The sequence below is a fragment of the Harpia harpyja genome, chromosome 5, assembly GCF_026419915.1.
Source record: "Harpia harpyja isolate bHarHar1 chromosome 5, bHarHar1 primary haplotype, whole genome shotgun sequence".
In the NCBI taxonomy this organism is placed as follows: domain Eukaryota; kingdom Metazoa; phylum Chordata; class Aves; order Accipitriformes; family Accipitridae; genus Harpia; species Harpia harpyja.
In genome coordinates this window covers 42,762,626-42,789,200 of record NC_068944.1, presented here as the reverse complement: position 1 = coordinate 42,789,200, position 26,575 = coordinate 42,762,626, and the positions used below count along the sequence as shown (strand labels likewise).

Here is a 26,575-nt window from a genome sequence, read left to right as displayed (position 1 = left end):
GGAATTAGAAATGGTTTTCGTCTCATTGAAAATACATATTAGGAATGTTCCATTAGTATTTGTTTTTCAAAGTCCAGAGTTGATTTGATTTTTCTCAGAACCTCATTTTTTTTCTTCCTAATCTACTTGACTCTGTCTCTTTTACAGCTTTTAGCATTTGGGAATATGTCTGATTTTTCAGATTTAAGTTTTAGCACAGAAGTAAAAAGTATATTGCATCCTCCCATAAACTAGTTAAAATCTACTGAGGAAAACAGAATTGACCTTCAGGTGCTCTCACAAGAGCTTTTTTTTTGTGTGTGTGTGTCTGTGTCTGTGTGTCCGTCATACAGCCTACATCTCTAAAATATGAGTTTCAGCAGGTTATATATGCGTGGTTTTTTTCTTTCTTCTCTTTTCCTAAATGCCTGTGCAGTATTGGATTGCTAAGACTGTTCCCATTCTGAAGTAGTATCCAGTAGTTCTCTTGGCTCACATGGAATGTGTTTTGGAGCAGTATTGAAATACTCTGGCAGTGTAGAAATACAACTTTTTCAACTTTCTTTTCACAGTGAACTTGGTGGGCAAATAGCCCACTCCAGCCTTGTGGTGGGGCTAACTCAGAAATTCAGAACTCCAGCAAACAGCTGTCCATAGCTGCCTTGTAAAACATGTATTTGGGTCATATGTTTCAGATGAGATTTCTGTCAGTTCTAGAAAAGTTCTAGCTTTTGCCAAATTGTAGAGAAAAGGTATACATTAAAGGGAGAGAGTCTGAAATTGTAACCTATCTGCATTTCTAATGACTGTCATTTAAATGAGGTATAATTTTGTTTTTCCTCTCTTCCACTGATTTGTTAATGAGGTACTGAAAAACCATACTGTTAATGTGCAGCCATGTTGAGAGTTGCATATCACTTTTGTCAAATTGTCAATTTGTTTTTAATTGTAGGTTTGTTGTGTTATTTTAAAGCAAGGGTTGGGGTTTTGCTTCTTTTTCTGTAATGTAATTACAAGTTGGCCACTGTCATTTTAGCTAATGGGTTGTTTTTCTTCCCCTTGCCACATAGAGAGCAGAATGTCTGTGGAATGAATCAGGATTTGACTGGACAAGGAATGGGGAAGATATTGAACCCAATTAGTTCCAGCAGCCCTGCCCATCAGGCCATGTGCAGTGGGAACCCAGGTCAGGATATGACCATCAGTAGCAATATAAATTTTGCCATAAATGGCCCAAAGGAACAAATGGGCATGCCAGCAGGCAGGTTTGGTGGTTCAGGGGGAATGAACCATGTGTCAAGCATACAAGCATCCACTCCTCAGGGTAGTAACTATGCACTAAAAATGAACAGCCCCTCACAAAGCAGCCCCGGCATGAACCCAGGGCAGCCAAACTCTATGCTTTCCCCAAGGCATCGTGTGAGCCCTGGAGTGGCAGGAAGTCCTCGCATCCCACCCAGTCAGTTCTCCCCTGCAGGAAGCTTGCATTCGCCCGTGGGAGTCTGCAGCAGCACAGGAAATAGCCATAACTACACCAACAGTTCCCTGAACGCACTTCAGGCCCTCAGCGAGGGCCACGGCGTTTCTCTAGGATCGTCGTTGGCTTCACCTGACCTAAAAATGGGAAATTTACAAAATTCCCCTGTGAATATGAATCCTCCCCAGCTAAGCAAGATGGGAAGCCTGGACTCTAAAGACTGCTTTGGACTATACGGGGAGCAATCAGAAGGTACAACTGGACAAACAGAGAGCAGCTGCCATTCAGGAGAACAGAAAGATAATAGCGATAGCAGCATGCCACCGATTGTCAGTGGCGAGAGACCTGATGGACAGAATAAACTGCACGACGGAAAAAGCCAGACAAAGCTCTTACAATTGCTGACCACCAAATCGGATCAGATGGAGCCTTCGCCTTTGTCCAGTACCATGGGAGACGTTAGCAAGGACTCCACAGGAGGGTTGCCTGGGTCTGGTTCAGCACACGGAACCTCGCTCAAGGAGAAGCATAAAATTTTGCACAGACTATTGCAGGACAGTAGTTCTCCTGTAGATTTGGCCAAGCTCACAGCAGAGGCCACAGGCAAAGAACTGAACCAGGAGTCCAGTAGCACAGCTCCTGGTTCAGAGGTGACTGTTAAACAGGAGCCAGCGAGTCCTAAGAAGAATAATAATGCACTACTTCGCTACTTGCTAGATAAAGATGATACTAAAGATATTGGTTTACCAGACATACCCCCAAAACTGGAGCGGTTGGACAGTAAGACAGACCCTTCCGGTAGCACAAAGTTAATAGCTATGAGGACGGAAAAAGAAGAGATAAGCTTTGAGCCTAACGAACAGGTAAGCAAATCTTTGCATTACGTGTGAATGAGATGTTCTAGGCCTGCATTCCTGCCATCTGACTTCCTCCAAGAGTAATTTCTTGGCACTTCAGGAGGCTGTTACCTGTCTTTTGAAATCCAGTCTTCACTCAGTTTTCCAGTTAGAGTTACTAAGTTGCGATCATCACTCTGTCTAAAAGAACAGACTCTGCCTGGGAGGAGATGGGTAATGCAGAGACTGAACGCTGGGGAACCTTTCCCGGATGATAATCAGACAAAGAGAAAATACTTGTAACTGTTGGTTAATGCTAACTTATTGACAGCTTTTCCCATAGGCTGTTGTTGAACTTTGGTGGGCTAGATGGGCTCTTGACCTAGCCCAGCATAGCCGCTACACTTCTCCTATGTGTAAAGCAGGTTCATGCTCAAGGACAGGAGTTGTTTGAAAGGACTGATACCAGCTTTGCATTATTGGTCTTTGTGCTATACTTGATCTGCAAATTAAAATCAAGGCAAATAGACTTCCCTTGTTTCTGTGCTAATTAGAGGGGGTTTGTTGTTGGGGGTTTTTTTACTTAAAATTTTTTTATATTCAGCCCCAAGTTCCCATGGATGAGTAATTGTTCAGTGCAGAGATCACGTCTCCCTGTGCAAGGTTATCTGCATTGAATTTTGCATTCAGAATTTTTTCTCGTTCTGTGCAAAATTGCTTGTTGCACTGCTGCCCAACATACTAATAAACTGTATGTTGTTAGGACCTATGGTAAAAGTGTTATTTCAGTGGCTTTCATGCAGAATTCACTTTCGAAAAGCACCAGGTTTACATCACCCAGAATGCTCCAGTTTTCAGAGCTTTGCAAGAAAAAGGGACGCAGCAAAAGCAATTTGCTCCTTCAATATTACTGTTTAGTTTATTTATAAAATGGGTAATTACAATATCAGTTTTAGTATAAGGCATTTTCTGTGGAGTTTATAACTAGCTGGAGTTAATGATCCTTTGCTTTGTCCTACGCTATCAACTCTCTTAGGTGGTCATTAATCCCTGGGCAGTGCCCTGTGCATGAAGCCTTAGTTTGTAAATCATGATCAGATTGTACACTGTGCAAACATTCATGACTCTCATTCACAGCAATGTCCTTCACTTTTGTTTATTTTTGTGAATCTATTGTATTTTTATTATGGTGTGTACCTAAATACATCATTTTTTATATTTTCTATATTGTATGTTGAGGCTGAGGAGGGATAGACAACATTTTCTTAGCCCTAAGTCACAGTATGGGATTTTGTTTTTTACTTTGCCCTTTTGGCAGTCTCTAACCAGTAGACAGTTCTTTCAACAGTGGTTATAACCACAAAACGTAGAGGCCAAACATGCCACTAGAGTGTGGACGCAGCATTGTTAAAATCTCAGTTATCCAGGCGTCTCCTAAGGTTACTTCACTTCTTCTGTTTCAACAGAATTTGACAGCTATTGCCGTTATGTAGGAGCGATTGTGGTTTTTCAATCCTGCCCATGCTTTAGAGGGAAACTGAGCCAAATTACACTAATTTCTACAGGGATTTATCCTCAAGCCTGGATGTTCGTTTAGTTCTGAATACAGCTGCTATTTTGTAGTGCCTGTAGAGGGAGGGCTTAGATTCTCCATGAGAACTTATGCTTTGTTAGGTTAGAAAAACACAGATATCAAGAAATTCACAGCTAAACTGGCAAGAATAAACTATTTTTAAAATATCTAATAGATTTCAATTCCTAGTTCAGATCCTACACTTTGAAGTCAATACTGCATTGAAAGCAGACATCCTTCAGTCCTCAGTATGTGATACTGGACAAGAACGTAGAATTTGGTAATCACCAAAAAAATTATGGCCCTCTAAGTAGATCAAAATTATGGCCTGCAGATGGTTTACTCCCCAAGATTTAAATTTCTAAAAGAATTAAAATTTCCTCTTTCATGATCTCTGTGGAGTAGACAAGAAACAGCTTAGCTTGTGAACCCATTCGCAAAGAGCAGGTTTCATCCCCTCTAGAAGTTAGCTGTCTAGTCCAAGGTAGTCCTACAACCTCCTTTTATCATTGGTGGAAAAATAGAAAAATACTCCAGGATTTTTTTTTATCTTATCCTAATGTGTGTCTAAAATAGGGAAGGTAAGCTGCTTTCTAATGATGTTCCCATTGACTAGTCATAGCCTAGATGGCTAAGCTTGAACTAGCTGCCTTACTTTTTCGTGACTCAAGATAGGCAAGTTGCGTCTCACCCTAAATGTAAACATGTAACTATAAGACTAACTGTAAAGAAAGAGACTTCAGTGTCTACAAGTATTGCCAACCTCAAGCATTTGAAAATCAGGTCCCCAGTGTTATGAACTTTGTAAAGTGAATAGTCTATTCATTTTTTATTTTTAGGCTTCATGTTTCTGAGGTTAGGGGAGGGATTTGAGGGGGTTGGAGTATGGACTATGGATGTATTGCCTTTTCTTCAAATTTGAAGACAGAGATTGTCTCCCAGCAGAGAGGGAACCAGAGGTACAAGAAGGTCCAGGAGTTGGGGCTGTTCAGAAAACCACAAAGTAGTACAGGAGTCATGATAAAGTGGTAAGGGCTGAAGTGCTTGGGCTTCCTCAGCGCTGAGGTGAGAAGCCAGTCCTGCAGCTGTGATGGAAGACTGCTGGGTAATGACAGAAGGGCTTTTGTTGCTCCCATTGGTTGTAAACAGAGTTTTAAAACCTACTTAAAATGCAGTGAAACCTGGAGCTGAATAAACAGGAGAAGTCCAATGTGGAGTAGGAGAGGAAATGGTGGGGAATATAAAATAATGTAAGTGTTTATCTAGCTGAAGGCCAGGCCTTTAAACAAATAACCACTTTACCCCAATTATAAAATCACTGAAAATATTTAGCATCAAAAACTCTTCAGCTTTGGAAGACGGTCTCCCACAGGAAGTGCTCATTGCCTAAATTTAGATCAAAGCTGGAACTATTTAGTACAAGACTAGAACACAGATTCTTGTGCTAAATTCTTCCATCCTCCTGCATCCTTCCCCCCCCCCCCCTTCTTCCTCCTGTATGTAAAAATTAGCCATGTGCTTGTGTTACCTATTTTGCAGGTTTATTTAAAACTTCTCCTCCCCGAGGACTGTTGTATTTTTAAGTAATTAGTCACTGGAGTGTGCAGTTTCTCTGGAAACTGCAGTGGTGCAGCAGTGGGATGGCCTCTCCAAGGGGGATCGGGGTGTTGGGAGGCAGCAGAGCCATTACGTTTTCTCCTTTTACTTTTGGTGTGACTTTCTGAGCAGGAAATTCTTTGAAGTGCTCCACTGTACTAAAAATAGCAGTCTTCTAGGTAGTGTGTTTAAACATACACTTCTGCAGAGAGCAGCAACTGACAGGAAGCCTTTCTCATATGGCAGAGAATTATTTCCAGTGCCGCCATACCTTTTTCCCTTCCTTGGTGGGATGATGGTTATCAAGCTCTATTAGGCTGATTGCTTTTCCAGTTAAGGCAGCTGTGGGGGAGAGGATGAAAGAGACCTGCTGGGGAGGCTCAGCGGAGCTTTTCCTACAGCACCAACAGTCGTAGGACTGTTGATATCAAGCACCACGAGTGCTCATACCTTTCTCCACTATTAAAAAGGGAAGGCAGTGGAAACACGAGTCCTGATTTGCTACAGATCTGTTTTATAGGGTGTCTCTCAGCAGTAAGCCTGCCTTCTCCTGCTCTCCCTGCTGGCCCACCAGCGACTGCGGGGCTGCGTGGTGGGACTTCGTCCTGCACCTTCCTTCCCTGGGCACCGCTGCTTGTGCTGTCCCTCAAAAAAACCCCTCGTTGTGCTTCTGGCTGTGGCCAACGCACGCAGCAGCTGGTCGGGAGCTGCCTGTGCAGTGGTCAGCAGATGGTCAAATCCAACAAGGACTGGCTAACAGCTCGGGGAAAGGAGAGTGAAAGTGTAGGGGGATGTCAGAGAAACGTCATGTGCTGAACAATGTCAGGTATTGCCTTGCTAAAGAAATGTTTTGTTTAGCCATATTGTTTTGCACTGCAAAATTCTTCTGTAAAATTGGGTGTGGATTATTATATTCATATTACAGATGAAGAAACCAAGATGTAGAAATTTGAAGTAGCTTATTCTCTGAGAATGCATTTGGCATAGTGTGGAATAAATCCTTATCTTCATAAGTGTACCCTCCCCTTTTTTAGCCAGTAGACAATATAGACAGCCTGTTTGTCTGACAGGGACTTTGCAATGCCACAGTCTCCACCAGTGCTGTTCCAGAAATCATCTTAAGCATGTACCTTTTTGTCCTAAAACTCGGAAACCGTTCTGGTGTTCCTCACATGCTTTATCAACTCTGCTGTCCTCTTGCTTTATGTGGAAACCAGTATCTTCCCAATACTAACATATTTTCTTTACACGTGCCACTCATCTTCCAAAAACCTATTTCTTGATGTCCAGAATCCATTAAATTCATGAAGGACATTGGTTTGTTCTTGAAATTCTATCAGAACCTTAGAATGGGGATTCCATTTTCCGAATGTCTTTCAATTAGAGTTCTGTTTCCAAAAGTTACTAGTAGATTAGCCTGATAATGTAATGGGATTTCTAGCCAATTGTATATTTATTGCAGTTACCGGGGAGAAAAAGACTATATTGATTCCACTTCTTATTTGCTTTTTCCTTCTTTTCATAATCCTTTATCGCCAGTTTGGAGCAGGGGTTTGGTTTTTTTTACCTTTAATGGTCAAATGCTTTGCCCATGCTACAGAGGTAGCTAATGAGCTAACTTGGGGTTTATAGAAGGCAGGTAGAGTTTCAAGTTGTGTCCCCACCAAAAGACATCCTGTTGTAAGGAAAAAGTCCCAGATGCCTCTGTCATACATGGTCGTAAAGGAAATGTATACCTGTATGAAATTTGGAATACAGGGTCTCAGTGCAGGCCATGGGCATTGCCCGTGGTGGAAAAGAGATCTCCAAAGAGTTCAGGATCTTATCCAGTCCTTTACAATCCATGGAAGCTAGACTTTGATGTAGCAACCTTTGTAAACCAAACTTCATGTTGAGGTGTAACTGCCTTTAAGTAGAGCTGAAAAAATTCTGTAAGCAATTAACACTTTAACCTGCCTTTCTCTACATGACAGTGATAAGTATTTTGAAAGTAGGTACTTTCTCAAATGCAAAAATATTTCTAAGCATAATTTGTCTTATGTTTTCTGGCACTTAGTGTCAAAGTTCTACAGAGATTGTTGTAATTGCATTGCTTAGAGATAGTGAAAATATGAGCACGAGAACTTTCTTGTGATGCTTAGCACTTTATCAGGCTTTTTTTTTTTAATTCATGACAAATAATTGTTTTACAGGGAGGTTAGGGTATGCCTTCTATTTACATGAAGTTCAATTTAGATCATTAAAAAAATAAATATAGACTATAATTAAAAGAAAAATCCAATTAAACTAACCAAGTAAATATTTTAATGCTAGTTTCTGCCCATATGGTGCCATTTGAGGGTGAGTCTGGAAAGACTTAGGCTAACATCATAGCTTGGTGTTAATTCTAAACCTATCTTGGAGCTTTTGCAGCAATTTGGAACCCTCATCAAAACATAAAGATGAAATATTTGATATTATGTTAAGCAAAAAAAGGGAAGGTTATGTATTTGTATTGTTATAATACACCTGTTGTATTTGGCCTTTCTTTGGCACTTCCTGAGAGGAATTAAAAGCATCTTTGGGAGTGCAGTTTTCTGACACATTTGGATCAATATGTTCTTCTCTGACTTTGTTTTGGGTTTGGGGGTTTTGGTTTGGTTTGGTTTTTGGTTTTGTTTTTTTTTTTTAAGTCTAATGTTTAAGCAAAGAATTGCAGTAGCCAGAATGTTAAAAGAAAAAAAGGCACAAAGTCCCGCACAAAACCAAACCAAAAAACCCCTGCAACATATAGAACTTCCCTTCACTGTTGTCTCAAATATGTTTAATTAAGGCCATATGTCTTAATTCCCGCGAAGAGTACTGACTCATCTGTCTATAATTTGTGATACTCTACATCAGTCTCCTCTACTGGCTTATGCAGTCTTCTTGTACCAGATCTCCCAGTGCTCAAAATGCGGCTCCTATAAACATCGCTCGCGACTGTCTCTCGGAGCACCTTTTTGAATCTGCTTATCACCTGTCTGCACCATGATGTAGGCTTCTTATAATCACATTTGATTCCTCCTGGCTCTACCTTTTCTGTCGGTGTGCTGTGTCCACCCAACTGCTTGTAAGTGCCTGGAAGGCAGCGAGTCAGCAGGGGGATTTGTCAAGAGCAGGTGATGTCAGACCAACCTGTTTCCCTTCTGCAAGAGGGTAACGTAAGAGAAGCAGCATATGCCATGTGTCTTGGTTTGAGTAAGGCTATTTGGTGCTCTTTGATGCTCTTACACATGGCATTCTCGTAAGCAGATTAGAGATGCATGGTCAAGACCAAACTTCTGTGAGTGGGTAGGAAGCTGTTTGGAAATCCTTACACACAAAGTAGTTATTTAAGGATTCACTGTCAGAATGGAGGTGCTGCAGGAGGTCGTGCAGCATCTGGAGTTGCTCAGTGTTTTAGTTAACCTAAATGACCTGATGGGAGAACGGAGTGTATGCTTGGTGAAGATGTGTGTGACACTTGAAAATCTGCACATACACTGGAGAACAGAATTCAAATTCAGCTGCAAACAGGAGATATGGAGGAAAAATCTTAGGAGAACATTCAGGATAAACAAATGCTATTTATTATAATTAGCCAAGAATAATGTCACAAATTTAAAAAAAAAAGGGGGGACAACTGGCTAGATAGGACTTTTTCAGAGCAGTGTCTAGGGATCACAGTGAGCAGAAGATGAGTGAGAGTCAGTAATGTCATGTAATTTAAAAAATCACAGGCTTTTTTGGAATGTGCCATCAGAGTGTACTATGTGTAGAGTAAATTTTCTGCTTTACTCAGCAGTTGCAAGGCTTCTGTCTTAAGTCCTGTTCTGGACATGGCACTTCAGCAAAAGTGTGGATCAACTGAAGACAGTCCACAGGAGCAACAAGAGTAATGAGAGGTCTAAAAAACAGGGTTATATGCTGAAGAAAATTCAACAAGTTGAGATTGCTTATTAACTTCAGCTTAAAACTCCAAAAGGCACATGGTTTCAAATACAGAAAAGGTTAGAAAAAGAAAGGGGAACACAATTTGTTCTCCAGATTCAGAATATGACAGGAAGAAAGGGCCTAAATTTCAGCAAGGGAGGTTTTGCATTGACACTGAGGAAAAAACCCAAATAGTAAGGATGGCAAAGGGCTGAAACCAATTCCCCAGGGAAGCTGTGGATTTTCTGTCACTGGATGTCTTTAACAAGAGGCTATATGTACTTCTGTAGGGAATGGCATACACTGATTTTGCCTTGAGGCTTTAAATTTCTTCCAGTCCTCTGATTCTGTGATTTCCTACCATTTTGCCAATAACACCAGCCTCCAGATCACTCACATGCTGCCTTTTGACGGAGTAAATTCCTTCCTCTTTTGCACCATGTATTCCGATCTGTAAGACTAGGAGGTGATGTGGAAGGAGTAAAGAGTAATACCATGTTTATCTGTAGCCAGTCATCCAAAAAAGGTATGTAGAGATGTGACCTCGAGGCATCGTAGCTACCTTTGAGTAAAATAGCAGGGCTTCCCAGGAGCAGGTTAGCTGTGGCAGCAGGAGTTTAGTATAGAACTAACGTGCACTGCTTCCTAGCTAGGCTGAGAGCGCCTCGGTAGGTAGTTTAAAGCCATCTCAGCTATTTCTACGTTATCCTGTGATCTGCAGCGTAAGCTTGCTCTCAATAAGTAACAAGTTCACGATGTGGCGGTAGGACAAAAAAGAACAGGAAGAATTGTATTTCAGTTGTGTGCACGTTTGTGGTGTTATTTCTCAGTTCCCCATCCTTCACGGCTGGCTGCTCACTCTGCCTTTCTTCCGTCATTGCACATTTCCTAATGAAGGCGCTGATTTTGAGTAGGTTTTTGTTATAAATACTGTCATGAAATGTTTCCTGTGCAACGTGGTGGTAACTGAGACCGGACTGCCTGTTGGTAATTATTAGCCCAAAGAGTTTTACCCTATTTAAAGGTTTAGGATTGGAGAATATACTTGTAACGATTTCCAAATCACATCCAGAAAAAGTTTTTCATTCTGAGGCTTTATAAGACAGAGAAGCTGACCAAAAAAAAAAACCCAACAAAAAACTGGTGAAAATCAACATTTTTAAGGAAAACATTCAGGTCAGTATTTATGTTAGTATAGGATGAACTTTATTTTTTTTCCCCGTCTTTATTTCATGGTAAGTTTCTACTGAATTGAATGTAACTGGGTTTCTCTTTTTTTCCCTTAAGGTAGAGAAGTTATTTTCACTGTTTTGGGACGTTCTGAGCAAAATAAATTCCTAAATCTAGTAACTAGTTGACAGGTTTTAATTTACAGAACTTCATTGAAATGTATGTTTCTTGCCAGTTAACTCGTATAGAGTTATTCAGCGTTAAGGTTTTGAATGTAACAAAGAAAACGCGTATGGGGAATTGTTTTAGCCATGAAGCAACTTTTCCATCGTATGCTTTTAATCAAGTCATAAAGAGACTAGAAATATGACTGTGCTGAAAGGAATATTGGTTATACCTACATAAACCGCCATCTTCATCACTGCGGGACCTCTTCCCCCGCCAAATGATCCCTGCTGTCTGCACCGATCACAGAGCGCGCGGGGAGGATCTCCCCTTTGCCCTAGGTACGGATCACGGTGTGGATTCGTATGTGCCGACGCTGGGGTTTTGAAGGGGTGCCGGTGCCGGTGCCACCCTGGGGTCCCCGAACGCAAGGCAAGCAAGCCCCGGGAAGGCTGCGCAGTCCCTCTGGGACAACCGTGAGCTTCCTCCGCATCGGGCTTCTCGCAGGCAGCGTCCGAAGCTGGCACGGGCGTAGCGGTGGCGGGCGGCCTGGCTCGGCTCGGTGCGAGCAGGACGCCAACGGCAGGCGAGCAGCAACGTGTACTGTGGGTTTGCGTTGTGTTTTTTCTTATTGCAGCCAGGCAGTGAATTGGATAACTTGGAGGAGATTCTGGATGACCTGCAGAACAGCCAGTTACCGCAGCTTTTCCCAGACAGCCGCCCAGGCGCGCCAGCGGGCTCGGTCGACAAGCAAGCCATCATCAATGACCTCATGCAGCTCACCAGTGACAGCAGCCCCGGCGCGGCCGTGGCCACCCAGAAACCAGCAATGAGGATCTCACAGAGCAGTGAGTCGGCCCCCCGCGCGGGCGTAGGCCAAGCTTGCTGGCGGGCGTCGGCCAAGCCTGCGCCCCCCCCCGCGGGCGCGGCGGCCGGCGGGAGCCGGGCACCTCCTGGCCGCGGGTGCCGGTCTCGCGCGGTGACGTGGCGCCACCTGCGGTCGTCCCGCTGCGCAGCGCAGAGGCCGGGGGTCACGCCTGGCCCACGCCGCGCGCCCTGGCAGCCCGCGCCCGCCGCGGGGTTTGGAGGAAGGGGGAGCCCTCGGCGTGAACGAAGCGGGGCCCCTGCTCTCCTGCGACCGCGGGTCGCTGCCCCGCGGGTCGCTCCTCTCCGGCAGCTCGTTCACTAAAAGGGCCGAGAGGGGCTGCTTCTAAAACCGCGAGATTAATGGAAAGACCTGCGATTAAGAGGAATGCCCAAGCTTCATTTGAAGCCGTGGCTTTTAATTGAGTCGCTTCCAGCTGGCGGTGCTCCTTAGCTGTGCTCGTTAACTTACGAGTCGGCGTTGAAATGTTGGTCTGCCACCGTAGAGTAATGATGGCAGGCAGGCGAGCGAGACGGGAGTCTTACCCGCTACGAATGGTGAAGAAAATAGCATAAAAAGCCGCTGCTTCATTTTTTGATCCTGTTGGCTAGGATGGCAGCATCTGCTTACTTCCTTAAATGTACACTGGTGGGTTTTTTATAAGACATAGGGCCTAGACAGTGGTGTTAGCCATTGTCATGATACTAAAATAACACCATGCCACTTGCAAATGAACTCAAATTATCGGTTAGGTATGTCTAAAGAAATATTAGTATTAATATTAGTAATGAATATTAATGTTTAAATTCATATTAAAACCACGACAGATCCTTAAATTATCATTTGCTGTCAGCGTTGCTCAGAGAAAGATGCTTGGATTTAATGTACTCATTTTTGTAAGTGGGGGGGTACTGACAGCTGCAGCACGTAAGTCAGAAGGAAATCTCTGCGCATCTGAAATCTTCAGCGTATTCTTTCTGAAGCAAGGTCTGCTGGTTCCTGCCACAGTAGCCTTTTGGCTTTCCAGAGTTAACCTGGCTTTAAAGCTGCTTTCAAAGCTACTGGCAGTACAGTAACAGTATGATTGTACATGAGAGTGTCTTGGTGGTTAGCAGCAGTTCTGTAAAAGCAGCATCCTGTTTCCCATGTAAATTAAAACCCTAAAACTTTTTCTCCCAGCTCAGTCTTGTGTCTGTGCCTGATTCCCCTAGGGAACTTCTGCCTTGTTTTCAGTAGAAGAGCATACAGAAAACAGGTGCACAGAAATAGTGAGTGGCTGCTTATATGCTCACAGAAAAGCAATGTAGAATGAATGTCAGATAATATACAACTCCAAAAGAAGTTTGGGGTTTTTAGAATTTTTTTCTGAAGAAATAACCAGCTCTCATTTTACAGGTTTTTAATGAAAATACTTAAAATATTTTTATCTGAAAAAAAAAGACTTGAAAGCTGCTAGATTTGCCAGATTGCTCGAGTTTGTTGTGTGGGGGTTACAGGGAATCTCCTTCAGTCCCATCCTGACCAAGAGTAGATAGAATATGTGATCTGAGCACCATCACATCTCATCAACTGTGTTGTTATTTTGTGCTGCATTTCCAGCTTTCCTTTTTGTAGGATCAGTGAGTGCTGGCAAAGCTACTCATCTATGTGATTTTTCAAACTTCTGGGGCAACCTGTTCTGAAACTGTCACTGAAGTTCAGTTTTGCTTCAATCCTTAGACTTTATGATGCCCCTAAGCTTGGGAAGGTCATTTTTGTCTCATAAGTAAGTTTTGTTTGCTTGTTTGAACAGACAGTCAAGACAAAATTTTGATCTCACGGTTAGGAATTTGGTGTATGTGATGGGATATATTTCCTCTGCATGCATAGAAGCAAATTCACCTGGCAGAGAACTTACATTAAAAAAATAAATATACAATGGGTTCCTGTAGTCTGGTTTTATAAAATAAGAAGAAAAGTCAGAGACCTTTGTCATAAGATGTTTCTGTACTTTTTAACAAGCTTAATAAACCTCATCTAAGTTCTCAAATTCGAAAGTATCATGACTTTGAGCTAAAATAAGAAAGAAGTTCTTTAACTTCATTGTAATGTGGTGAATATAAAAATGCAGAAGTTGCTGTAAGGATGCCATTATATCAAGACTCTCCTAGAGGGAACTATCAGGAAGTATTGCAAATAATAATTTCACAAAAATGCTTTATTTATTTGTATGTATTTTGTTGGTATGATTGGAAACGGAATCACGGGCACAAGGTCAGTGTTTGATTCATGTTCGAGAACTAGTTGTGCACATAGGGGATGCTTTCATGCACTGGAACATTGCCTAAAGACCAGCTGAGCCAGATGCTTGCCAGTCATGATCTGACGCTCACTTTCCTGAGACAGTCTGCAGTTTTCTTTGCAGAGGCTGATTTTAAGAGCACAAAACACCTCAACAGAAGAAAATAGTTATATAAAGGTGACAGTAACCATCAAGTATGGTTCTGTTTACCAGAATATTATGGCGGCACAGCTCTAATTCTGGACTGCTTATTTGTTGTTGCAGAATCATGGAAGTGTTTATTTTTATTAATGACAAAAGATGTAAAAAAAAAAAAAAAAATTTAAGAGGGAGATGTAGAAATGGGGCTACAGGATCTGATATAGACTCAATCTGTCCTTAATTTTGGTAACTTCTTCAGGGGCACAGCTTATGCTGGAAAACTTCCAAAACTGAGATAATTCCTAACAGTCTGCCTCCGGATGACATCTGCATGCAATTACAGTCCTACTAGGTATAAGATTAATTGGCAGTAGTATGCACATCACAGAGTGGTATATTTTGTTATAGTGGCTGTTCTGTCAGTTAAATTGCACCATTTAAAGTTCTAAAACTACAGGTCATATCTGCTTTAGTGTCAGAATGTTCCATTTTGAAATTTACATAAAAATGTCAAGAAGGGATGTTTCTCAGACAGATATGGAGTGGGTAAATTATGCAGCATTAAATAGCTCAGCCCAAGAGCTTAAAGTGTGTTTGGGTTCGTTTTTGTTTTTTTAACAAGTAAAGTTTCCATTCTTGTAACTTTGCTTTTTTCTTTGCTCCTCCTGTCTAGCTTTTAATAACCCACGAGCAGGGCAACTGGGCAGGTTATTACCAAACCAGAATTTACCACTTGACATCACACTGCAGAACCCAACAGGTGCAGGAACTTTCCCACCCATAAGAACGAGTAGCCCCTATTCAGTGATACCTCAGCCGGGACTGATGGGCAGGAATGAAGGGATGATAGGAAGTCAAGGAACTTTAGGCAACAGTAGCACAGGTAAGATGACTTTCCATTTTTTTAAATATACTTGAGTAACAGACTATAGCATGTGTAACTTGATGTTGGGTTATTGCAAGTGCAGGTTATTATAAGTACTTCCCAAAAAGTCTGGAAAAAATTGTGTTTCGTGGGCTGTTATGTACTGGCATATTTATTTTGAATTTCTGTTTCTGCATATTTTAAGTCCTGTTCTTTATGCACTGCTTTTCACCTATCTGAAAACTTCTAGATGAACCCGGTGTATTGGCAATTAGAGGCTGTTCACATCAATGTTCCAGATTCAGCTGAGGCTTAGATAGGTAAAAATCCAATCTTTCTGCCTCGCAGAGGCAAATAAATGAACCGCTTGTCTCTAGAGGTGGTTCTTTCAGAACAAAATTGTGGGCAGTACTGTTGCCCTTAGGATGTGTATCTCTACAGACCTTGGTTTTGCCCTTGGTTATCCTTTATTTGTTAGCCTTGGTCTCATTTTAAATTAAAGAAATGCTAATGTTTTCATTATTTTCTGAAACATAAACTTTTTGGGAACCATCAGATGTTGCAGTGGTATTACCTCTTGTCATGGATTATGCCTGATCTGTGGTGCATTGATTTCTTCCTCTTGCCCTAATATCGTACAAAGGTACCATAGGGGGTTTCACAAGAAAAGTCTGGCTGATTGACCTATTTCAACTAGTACGTAGCCTGAGACTGTACATGTATGCAACAACCGCTAAGAACTCTGAGTAAATAAATGGGTATTGTAAGTCCTTTCAGCTGGCTATTCACTCAAAATTTTATATTTAGTTTGCATCAGTATTAAAAAAGACATGCTGCCAGACCCTGGAATATCCTGTTTAAGCAGTTTAGAGGTCAACTTGTAGTCTTTCAAGTGTCCTATTACTTCCATGTTCTGTATACATATTAGAGGGTGATATTTATCTTATGTATACAAGTTAGAGAGTATTATCTGTGTTCCTGCCATTTGCTCTAGCACACCACATATTTCAGCTGATGGAATACGTACACAAATAGAACAAACCTGAGGATGTAACACTGAATTTTGTACAGCAGCTGAAATAATGACCCTCTTCAGAGGGTTTTTCTCCTTGCTTATGTATCACCAAATAATTGAACTGAGGAGTAATAATTATTTATGTGGCTTTTAGTGTTCATTTAAGGATGATGCAAAAATGCAACTGGAAAGACCAGTAGTCCAGTCTGAAATCAGTGTTTTATCTGCTGTCTTGACTGTATAAAATTGAAATGTATAAATACTATGAATGCACATCTTTGGGCTTGGGGGGTTTTTGTGTTGGGGTTTGGTTGGGGTTTTTTGGCTACTGTCAGAGTGTAGTACTCTATATATTCCAAGTGTAAATAAACTGTATCAGTTGTTTACAGTAGATGTAGGAGGACTTCCCCTAAAATAACGGTAATGAACTTCAGCATCTATCGGAAAGTTCCTGTGAGTAATTTCCCTGCACCATATATTGGTTCAAGATTATCTGGGTGAGCCTTGAAGCTAAGAAGGCTCTAGGTTCCGAATGAAAGGACTCACCAAAGATGGTTGCAGAATGCGAATTTAAATTCAATCCTTCTAATTTGTAAGCGTGTGTAGCGGTAACATGTTGTTACTCAAGTCTTCATTCTCACTTAGCACTTGGAAAGTAAAGCACTGACATACACATCAGCAAACGTGATTCATTTCCTGAGGAAGGAAGTTAGGGCTATCCACACACCCTCGGCACCTGTTGCAGACTACATGTGGGAACACTCACTCTGAACAGCGTTTCGGAAATGATAAAAGGATCTTCCTCTTGTAAAATGTATAATAATCTCCAGTCCCTTGACTAAGCAGTGTAAGGCATTGTTCTGTAGCTTTGCGCATCTGGACGGGCAGTTGTGGCACAATGTGCTTTGAGTGAAACTACTGCATTTTTGTCGCTAAAAATGCAGCTTATTGGGCGGTTGTAATGCTAAAGCTGTTCTGAATCACATGCTGGCACCTGAGTCTGTTTGGCTTTTGTGCAGGAATGATCGGTGGCAATGCCCCTCGGCCTGCCATGACATCTGGAGATTGGGGAAGCCAGGCTCCTGCTGTGAGGGTGACCTGTGCTCCCACAGCTAGTGCCATGAACAGGCCAGTGCAAGCAGGCATGATTCGCAACCCCACGGCCAGCATCCCCTTGAGACCCAGCAACCAGCCTGGCCCGAGGCAGATGCTTCCATCTCAGGTCATGAATATGGGTAAGTCAGGGCACGTGTAGAGTCGTGCCTTTTGGCGTACACTGGATTGTCAAAGATGAAGCAGAAAAAAAACAAAAAAAGAAAAAAAAAGACTCAGTTATAGATTTGATGAGAACTGTGTTCCACAGTGAAAGTTTCCTGTGGAAGTGGGAAGGAAGGTGTTTAACTTTTACTTACTTTACTGTTAACTTTCACTAACTTTTAACACATGGATGGATATGAACAATTCCTGCTACTCTTCAGCTCCACAGTGATGTGGCCAAAGAAAGGGGACGTGAAGTTGCCCTTGCTTATTAAAGACTGGAGGGGGTTTTAAGAGGAAACGCTGTGAACATTGTAATTGCTCTTGGTCACTTTTAAAGCAAGTACATTATGATACTGACTCTATATACTATGGGTTTTTTATGCTTATCTTACTAATTTTTGCATCTATGGTGTCATATCTGCTATTTTATGGTTTCGAACCACTTTCAGGTTCTCATGTTATTTACTCAAATTTTAAAATCAATTTTTAACAAAAGAATCATGATGCTTTTAAGTGTAATGTTACTGAAGTCTTAATGTTTTTGTTTGCTTTTACTGTAACATAGATAATCCAATGGAAAGAATTAACATGAAAGTAGATTCTTTTCACAAGAGTTATGTGGTTATTTTTTCCTTGATTAGGGCCATCTGAGTTGGAAATGAACATAGGAGGACCTCAGTATAGCCAACAACAGGCACCTCCAAATCAGACTGCACCATGGCCAGACAGCATCTTGCCTATAGATCAGGCATCTTTTGGTAATCAGAACAGGTGAGTCTTAGTGTCGCATCAAAACATGGAGAGATTTTACAGGCCTGTGTTTTATACACCTCGTGGAAGCAAAGTTCTGTATAAAATATTCACCAAACGTACATCAATTTAATGCTTGCTGTATTTTATGCTCGTGACATGTATACATGTTCCAGTAATACTTATAAATGCTCTTTTTGCCATTTAATGTGTTGGAAGAATTGGAAGTTCTGTATCACAGTGAATGCTGCCAGTGCTTCAGGTAGCGGCACCACTTTCGCCTCTCGAGCATTAATGTGTGCATGATTCTGTCTGATTTTGCTGTTCTTATTGTTAACAATTCTACTTAACACTAAACATGGGAAAATGCCAGAGCCTTTACAGTTATGACATAGCTGTTTTTTCCTGCAGCGGGGTAGCATTTTAAGTAGTGCAGGACATGGTTAACTTATGTTTTGTTTGGGGTTTTTTAATTGATCTAAGTTCTGTGAAAGGCGAGGAAGGAAAGATGAAGTGAAAGGGAGACTGCCTCTTCCCTGAAGTTAGCTCCTTCTCAGGTAACCAGAACTACAGTTGGATCACAACTCATTTACTCATCTGTAATGTATTAACTTTGTTCATTATTAAGACTTTTAAATAATGCCAAAACTATGAAAAGCAGTTTACACTTCTTAAAAAAGAGCCATGTCTTCTCCAAAAAGTTTGCAGCTTACATTAGAGAAACTGTATATATATATGGACTGTATAAGTGATACAGAATAAATAAGTAAATGAAAAATGTTGAAGTATTTTGAATTGCATAAATTGCAATATTTTTCAGCAGTAAATGGGAGCACTGAAAAGAAAATGAAGAGGAAACGGTTGGAAAAAAGTGTGTTTGAAAAATGGTTAATCTTCTGACTACATTCTCTTAATTTTCATTATGAAAGGATGTCTGAAGATATTTTCTGTAAAATTAAGTGTGGCATTTTCTCTGTTACTTTTCATGCTTTTCAAGATGTTTCCTGGTGCTAATTCTCCCCAAGTTAGAGTGTCCATATGCCAAAAGCACTTTTTGCATAACTTAATTATTCACTTAAAAAATGACACCATAAAATAAAATACAGGGCCATGTTTGTTCAGCAAGCCAGGCAGATAATTATTCCATTTTGTTACCTTTGCATTTCTCATAATTTCCTTGTAGCTGAAGATGGTGAAAAAAATTCCCATTGTGTTGCATCTGAAAGTTACCATATTTTGATCATTTACACCCAAAAAGAGATGACGAATTGCTCTGTGCTGCCATTTCTTATTTTACTAATTCCTGGGATTTGTATTTTTATAATCTGATTATCGTCATGACTATTAAATTTGATAAAAGTTAAATCATGAGTAAAAATAATTCTTTTAGAGAAAAATTAAACATTATCATTGTAGTATATAAAAAAAGGGGGAAAAAACCAAAGTAATTGTCATTGTTTAACATACAGAATTTGACAAATGTTTTAAACTTTTTCTTATCATATGTATTCATGTCCATTTACAATTTGAGGGAGTTTTTTTGGCTATCCTCATTGATTATTTTTCCAGATCATAGATCCCTTCTTGTAAGTCATCTTTAAAGTTTGCAAGCAATTTGATTCAAAGGATTTTTTTCTTTTTTTGCTCTTCCCTTTTACTGATTTATAATTCCATCTGTGAGAGTTATAGAAGCTCCTCTATATATGAGATTGATTAATACTTTGTGGTGTTTTAAATGTACATCATATATATATCCTTATTTTTATTCTTTACAGTCCAGGATCTAATTAAAAAGAGTATGTTTTTGTTAGTTTTCCTGCATGCCATCCTTTGGTTTTTTAGGCGTATGGCCTGACGATGCAGCTCTTTCCTTCTGCTTAGCTTTGACATAGAGATTAGACTTCCATGGCAACCATATATCTCATTATGGAAACTAAATACACAAACATGTTTCTTTGTTTTTCCAAACAGACATGTAAAAAGGGTTCACATATAGTGCTGTTTCCTCCCTCCATGTGTGACAGCTTTTGTTGTCTCTGAGCAATTATCTGGGATGAGACTCTGCCATGATGTGCATATAGTAGCTGCCCTTGCTTGCAGAATGCTTTGCTCTTTATGTTTTCTATTGTAGTCTTGTAGTATTGTGTGTGAAGTGGAGCTTGTGTGTGAAATGCAAAACAAAAATATGTCATTTGGCTGCAGATAAGGTGTTACTTCAGATTTAGTTTGTTTCTTAGTAAGTTTTGTCCTTTGGGTTTGGAACAAACCTTTATTCTGCCTTTGTAACTGTCAGTGTGCTTTGCATACAAATTCAGGGTGAGGTAAGCAGGATTTATAGAGCCAGCACACTCTGCCTGACAGTATCCAAATTCTTGCTGACACCCTTCTGAGGCATATAACCAAGTGCATAAACGGGTACCCAAGTGTGCAGTTCCATAAGATGGGTTGAGCTGATGCAGTGTTTTGCTGCAAACAAAAAGGAGAATGTCCTTTTCCCCCTGCTCCCTCATGCTTCTGGCCAGCTCTTTCAGATGTTCGGTTTGTGCGAGCTCAGACAGTCCTCGGACCCTTCCATGACCTCTTCAGCTTGCTTAGTCTGATAGAAAACCAATTAAGAAGAGTGTCTGTGGAAATCAGGTCTTTTTCTACTTGTGACAGTATATTTAATCTAACATCTAAATTTCAAATTTACAGTTAGTTAAAAAAAGTTATTTAGTCTTCTGTGTTCAGTGACTATATTCTATGCTGACTTCTGTACTCCTCTGTTGACCCTGTAATATGAAATCAGCACTCAGGCATACCTTTGGTGTGCTTGCTTACTTGTCGGATACACCATGCTTGTAGGGTCTTGACAGGCATTAATCACGCTATTTAGTTATTTCTTTGTGTAACATAACTTTCATCCAGAATAGTTTTCTAAACAAAATTGGCAGTGATTAAAATAATTTCTGTCTCCACTTGTTAGTTCAATTTGAGTACTAATCCTCTGGTATTATTCCTTGTTTTTCAGCAGCTGTTTACCAACGCTGTGTTCATGTTTTGACAGGCAACCGTTTGGCAGCTCACCAGATGATCTCTTGTGTAATCATCCTTCATCAGAGTCACCAAGTGATGAGGGGGCTCTCCTGGATCAGCTTTACATGGCATTAAGGAATTTTGATGGTTTAGAAGAAATCGACAGGGCTCTAGGAATACCAGAACTAGTTAGCCAGGTATACTGGACATCGCATTGCATGTATTAGGTATTGCATTTAAAGGATATGTTGTCAAGGTGAAGGTAAAATGTTTGTTGAAAAAGGGGATTGTAAAACGTTTGTTGAAAAAGGGGATTATAAAACACTTCTTGCAAGCTAGGATGGAGTTACATATTTTGGTGGAAGTCCATCTAACAGCTCAGGGTCACCTGAAAAGCTTCCTTCAGCCCCAGGTTTAGTCTTCCTTCCTCTTCCCTGCCACGCTCGTCTAGCTGTCCTGCTTGTGACCTGTGCTGAGCCACTTCTCTTTATGCAACTAACCTGACCAAAACCAAAAAATTAACAGGCTTCTGCTTATCTGGTGGTCAGAGGAACAACTCTGTGGGAGAAAGGTAAGATCACGGCCAGCAACAGGGTACAGGAAAGAAGAAAAAAGAATATGAAGACCTAGGAGCAGAAGAGCAAGATCAAGACCTTTGTGTGATGGGGGCAACAAACTTTTGCATGAGCAAACCTGTAATGTGTAATTTCACCTGTAGTTTTTCCCTTAGCTGATTAATATGTGTTAAGGGATGAGTTTCACCTGAAGCAGCTGATTGCATTCCAAGCACTTAAAACTGTAGGGTTTTTTTTAAATTACCAACGTGCTTTCTAAACTTTGCAGCATGAATTTGTTCTATTCTTTTTCATCCATTTTTTCCCCCCAGTTTTTTTTTTATTAGCTTCCAGTTGCTTCTTGTCCATTTTAGTCTTAGATGATGCAAAAAAGTGTGGTTAAAAAAAATAAGGGGGGGGGGGAAGTTAGCATTTGATGTTTCTGGCATCAAAATTGTATTTCCAAAAATAGCTGTACGTCTCTATAATGATTTAATATTCTCAGACAAACCTAGAATACCTATTTCATTTCCCAGCACTCATCAGCATCCTGAGCATAACTTCTGAACTAGCTCTGCATTTTAGCTATGAAATAGGACCAATGAAATCCTGCTTTGGACATGCAAAAACTATCTCCAAGCCTATTTGGTACAACACAGAACTCAGTGAGGTGTTAAGCTGGAGATACAATTTATTGGTGAACTTCAGTTTTGCAGTGTGAAACTGTCATGCAATATGGCATAGCTTTTGGAATACCACCACCAAAAAAATACGAATAATGTTTTGTTTCAAACTAAGTGGTAAATATCTTTCTATTTAATTAATATTTCAGTGGAAACAGTTAAAGAATTTCGCAGATAAGAGAACTGTTGCATTTTAGAACGTGTTTTTTAAATATCTATCAAACATTTTATAGGAGCTTAAAGTCTTTCTTTGATGAGGGCACTGAAATTTATATTAACTTGATTTCCAATGTCAATGTGGAATAAGCTATAAAATTATTCTGGCTAGAGCAAATATTAGGGGAGTATCTAGAATGCAGTTTAGAATTATGTTAGCTTTTTTATGCTAACGGATAATCAGTTTGTGCAAAAGTGCCCTGAAAGAATTAGGCACTCTGTTCACATTAACTCTTGTAATAGTTTCAGGCATCTTTATTGGAAGCCATTATTTTGTTTAAAGATACTGATAAAAATCTACTTTCTTATCCTTATTCATTCGTAACATCTTTGGATTTATCTCAGATTCAATGGCAAAAATATGCTGGCATCGCTTCATTTACAGATTTTCATATAGCATTTGGCATGTCAGGTTTTTATTCCTTAGCAGAATGATACAATGGCTGTATTAAGAACATGACAAACATTGTGGGTCTTTGTTTAAAAAAAAAAAAAAGGGGGAAAAAAAAAAAAAAGAAAAGAGAGGACGAATTTGTCTCCATGAATACGTTTTGACACTCAAAACCACAATTCTGTTTATTTTTAAGTTTTATATTTAGGTAAAGAAAATCTATGTAATTTTCTGTTTACAGACATTCACATCCTAGAAGGTTGGTTTTGCAAGGTGACCGTATTAGTCTGGTATAATCCTGGTAAAAGCCACGTCCCGCCAACTGTTTCTATTGTTCACGTATGTCTGCAGAGCCAAGCCGTCGACCCAGAGACCTTCCCCAGCCAGGAGTCAAGCATCCTGATGGAGCAGAAGGCGCCGGTGTTCTCCCAGCAGTACGCAGCGCAGGCTCAGATGGCGCAGGGCAGCTACGCGCCCATGCAGGACCCAAGCTTCCACCCCATGGGGCAGCGCCCGGGGTACGCCGCCCTGCGCATGCAGCCCCGGCCCGGCCTCCGGCCTGCTGGCATCGTGCAGAACCAGCCGAACCAGCTGCGGCTCCAGCTGCAGCACAGGCTCCAGGCGCAGCAGGTACATCCCCTTCCGTGCCCGGTTCCGTGCACCGCAGCGCAGGTGCCTCTCCTAGGCGGCACGTACTGTCAGCTTGCTCCAAACAGGCCAGGTCTTAAGTGCGGGCCCTGTTTTATTATAGCCTAATTCCACTTTCAAACTGAAAACACCGGCCATAACGAGTTTTGCCGAGACGGTACCTTGCGCGTTCTCTTTTTTGTTCTTTTTTTGCACCTTCCCGTTATTCATTCTATAATACTGTGCAAGAATGCGCCTAGTATTTAAGCCTAGGTCTTGCTAATTCTTTGAGTGAGGCTACACTGGTGCTTTTTGTTCTATAAGTCTTTTTCTGTTTGTTGTATCTTGACTCTTCCAGCAATCTAAATGCTTTTATTGCTGCCTGTTACCTACATCCTTTTTTTTCCTTGGCCTTGGTCTACTTTTGAGGATCATTTTAAGTTGTTGTTTCTGGTTTCATTTTTAAATATATAGGTTCATAGTACAATAAATAAGATATTAATGCTTTTCTAGGGGAAAGATCATTTCTGCCTTCGAACATCAGGTTAGGGTCTAATTCAGAGTAAACATCAACAGTCCAGTCCCAAATTCAAAAAGGACAGGAACTGTAAAGGCAGCATGTTTGGTAAATAGCTTAGTGCCTGTTTTTTACCTGTATGGTGTGTTAGCTCCTTAGTAAACAGGATTCAGTGAAAGATAAGAGGACTTGAGCAGGAAAACTAGTCCCTGCTTGAATATGTAAAACTAGGTCCTCAAACTAACTGATCAGGAAGTAGATGTATATACCTCTGTACATAAAATTTCCCTTTTCTTGTTTTCCTTCTAAAAACTTTTGGGGTTTGGGTTTTTTTCTTTAGAATCGGCAGCCACTGATAAATCAGATCAGCAGTGTCTCCAATATGAATCTGTCTTTGAGACCTGGAGTGCCAACACAGGTGAGAGAAATAGCACTTTAAAAAAAAAAATCATTTTCTTTTCTTCTTTCTCCCCCCAATTAAATACAGTATTAACGCTATGTGGTAAATACACACAATAAATTCTAAAGCTTGAATACAACTAATGCAGTCTGTATGATACAAAATATTTTGCTGTTTTGTTTCTGAGAGTCTTTCTCATATTTACATGGGGTGGATGGTTGTTTACTAGAGATACGATATAACTGCATTTTTAACCAAGCTTCTCATTTCCTAAAGATGCATTTTCTTAATGAGCTACTCTATTTGTAATTACAAATCGCTGCAACATTAAGCACTGGTATTATTTCAATTACTGACTCTTGCACTGCTGGAAGTCTTTTCCAGCGGAAGTATTAATAGGATTATTTTCTCCTGTTTAATATTATTGTTAGTTGTGTGGTGGGGAAAAAAAAAGCTGGAATCTTCCAGGTTACTCCAGTGGAGATGCCTCCACTGGTCAGGTTGCCTTAGAAGGGGTTATTGATAGGTGGCGGTGGTTTTCCCTGCAGGGCCCTATCAATGCGCAGATGCTGGCACAGAGGCAGCGGGAGATCCTGAGCCAGCACCTGCGGCAGCGGCAGATGCAGCAGCAGCAGCAGCAGCAGGTGCAGCAGCGGACGCTGATGATGCGAGGGCAGGGATTGAGCATGACCCCCAGTATGGTGGCCGCCGGTGGCATACCAGCAACCATGAGCAATCCGCGGATCCCGCAGGCAAATGCACAGCAGTTTCCGTTTCCTCCAAACTACGGTACTGGTTCCACCCCCCAGTGCATTTCGGCAGTCCTTACTCCCCCGTGTTTTCCCCAAGTGCTGGGTCCAAGCCCCCCTCCCACAGCCCCTTGCCTGGCTCCCTGGGAACGATGGGATACATGGAGGTTTGGGCCCTTTGGGAGTCCTTAAATGCAACGTAGTGCCTTCTACTTTCCTAGCTCTAGTACCACGTATTCTCCAAGCACCGCTCTTTTTTTGAGCAATAGCAGAAGTGCAATGTGTGTGTTTGTTTAGATATATGCAGACAAAAGTGTATATGCACACACAAACGCATACATGTGTATGTATTGGCTTGATGGACTCTGAATTTTGACTGAACTAACCAAACCAATATATACGATAAAAGTGCAAATGAAGAAGATGATTTGAATTGATGTTGGCGAACAGCATAAAGTGACCAGAAGCAAAGCTCTATGTAATTTTTAAAATTTTGATAATGAGATATTGCTTAAATATCAGACAGATTCTTCCCCAAGAAAGAGAATTCTTCATGTGTGCGTTATAATGTAAAATTAACAACTAACTGTTGAATTTAAATAATATAAATTAGCTTCAGATAAGGCATTCCCTTCCCTCTCCTTAATCCTGTGTGTAATACAGTAATTAATACCATTTTGTTTGTATGTTTTACAAAGCTGCATACCACTTTGTTCTGGGCGTGCATGGGGCAGTTACCTCCATACGGTTATTGTTTTACAGCTTCTTTACTTTATTTATAAGTATTATATAAGTTATATTACCATTATATTAAATAATGTTATGTGCAAGTTCTGCTGATATAACAATGTCCATCCAATTCTAAATTTGCTACCTACTCTTACTGATGTTACCCTTCACACCAGTTTCTAAAACATAATAGTGCTTTCCCTCCACGTATTTGTAATTGCTTTATGAAAATGAAGAGACGTTATGTTATTCCCATTTTATGATACAGACAAAGATACAGAGAAGTTAAGTCACACAGACGGTGGATATAATAGATTTCACACCACCTGACTCTTAGCCCAGCATTAAGAGTGGCTTGTTTCTGTTGAGTATGCTGTTCGTGATGAACTTAAACAAGGCCAAAGTGACTGTGTTTAAAGCAAAATTTTTGCATACAGTTGGCATTTTACAGCTTAAATTAGGTTTTCTTTGCATCTAGGTAATTTTTTTTTATTTTACAAAATCATTAAATGCTTGCACAAAATGGCATTACCTGTTTTTGCAGGGACACAGAAATAGACATACTAAGGTTCTAGGAACTTTAGAAACAATTGAAAATTATAGCCTAAATGTTAAAAGGTGGTGCCATGCAGTAAACAGGTCGTGCATCACTTTCACCAAAATGGATTTATAGACAGAAGCAATACATTTTATTTGTTGTTTTGAATGCAGTTTCTGTGGGCGGGGGGGAAAGTCACTTACCAGTGTTTTTCTCTTGGTCTGTAGAGGGGAGAGACCACTTGTGTGAT

The 26,575-nt window shown here is 40.7% G+C and overlaps 1 protein-coding gene across 9 annotated transcripts in view; it reads left to right on the top strand.

The window, feature by feature from the left end:
• Positions 1-26,575, top strand: part of NCOA2 (nuclear receptor coactivator 2) — a 199,329-nt gene that overhangs the window by 156,014 nt on the left and 16,740 nt on the right. For 8 of the 9 annotated variants that reach the window (XM_052788614.1, XM_052788618.1, XM_052788615.1 and 5 more), the window contains 9 exons: positions 1,050-2,319; positions 11,367-11,577; positions 14,690-14,899; positions 16,916-17,131; positions 17,798-17,927; positions 20,953-21,118; positions 23,117-23,395; positions 24,250-24,327; positions 24,858-25,098. In XM_052788614.1, the coding sequence (XP_052644574.1) occupies positions 1,050-2,319; positions 11,367-11,577; positions 14,690-14,899; positions 16,916-17,131; positions 17,798-17,927; positions 20,953-21,118; positions 23,117-23,395; positions 24,250-24,327; positions 24,858-25,098 (2,801 nt within the window). The remainder of the gene's footprint in view (positions 1-1,049; positions 2,320-11,366; positions 11,578-14,689; positions 14,900-16,915; positions 17,132-17,797; positions 17,928-20,952; positions 21,119-23,116; positions 23,396-24,249; positions 24,328-24,857; positions 25,099-26,575) is intronic. The other variant, XM_052788621.1, reaches the window with a different exon arrangement.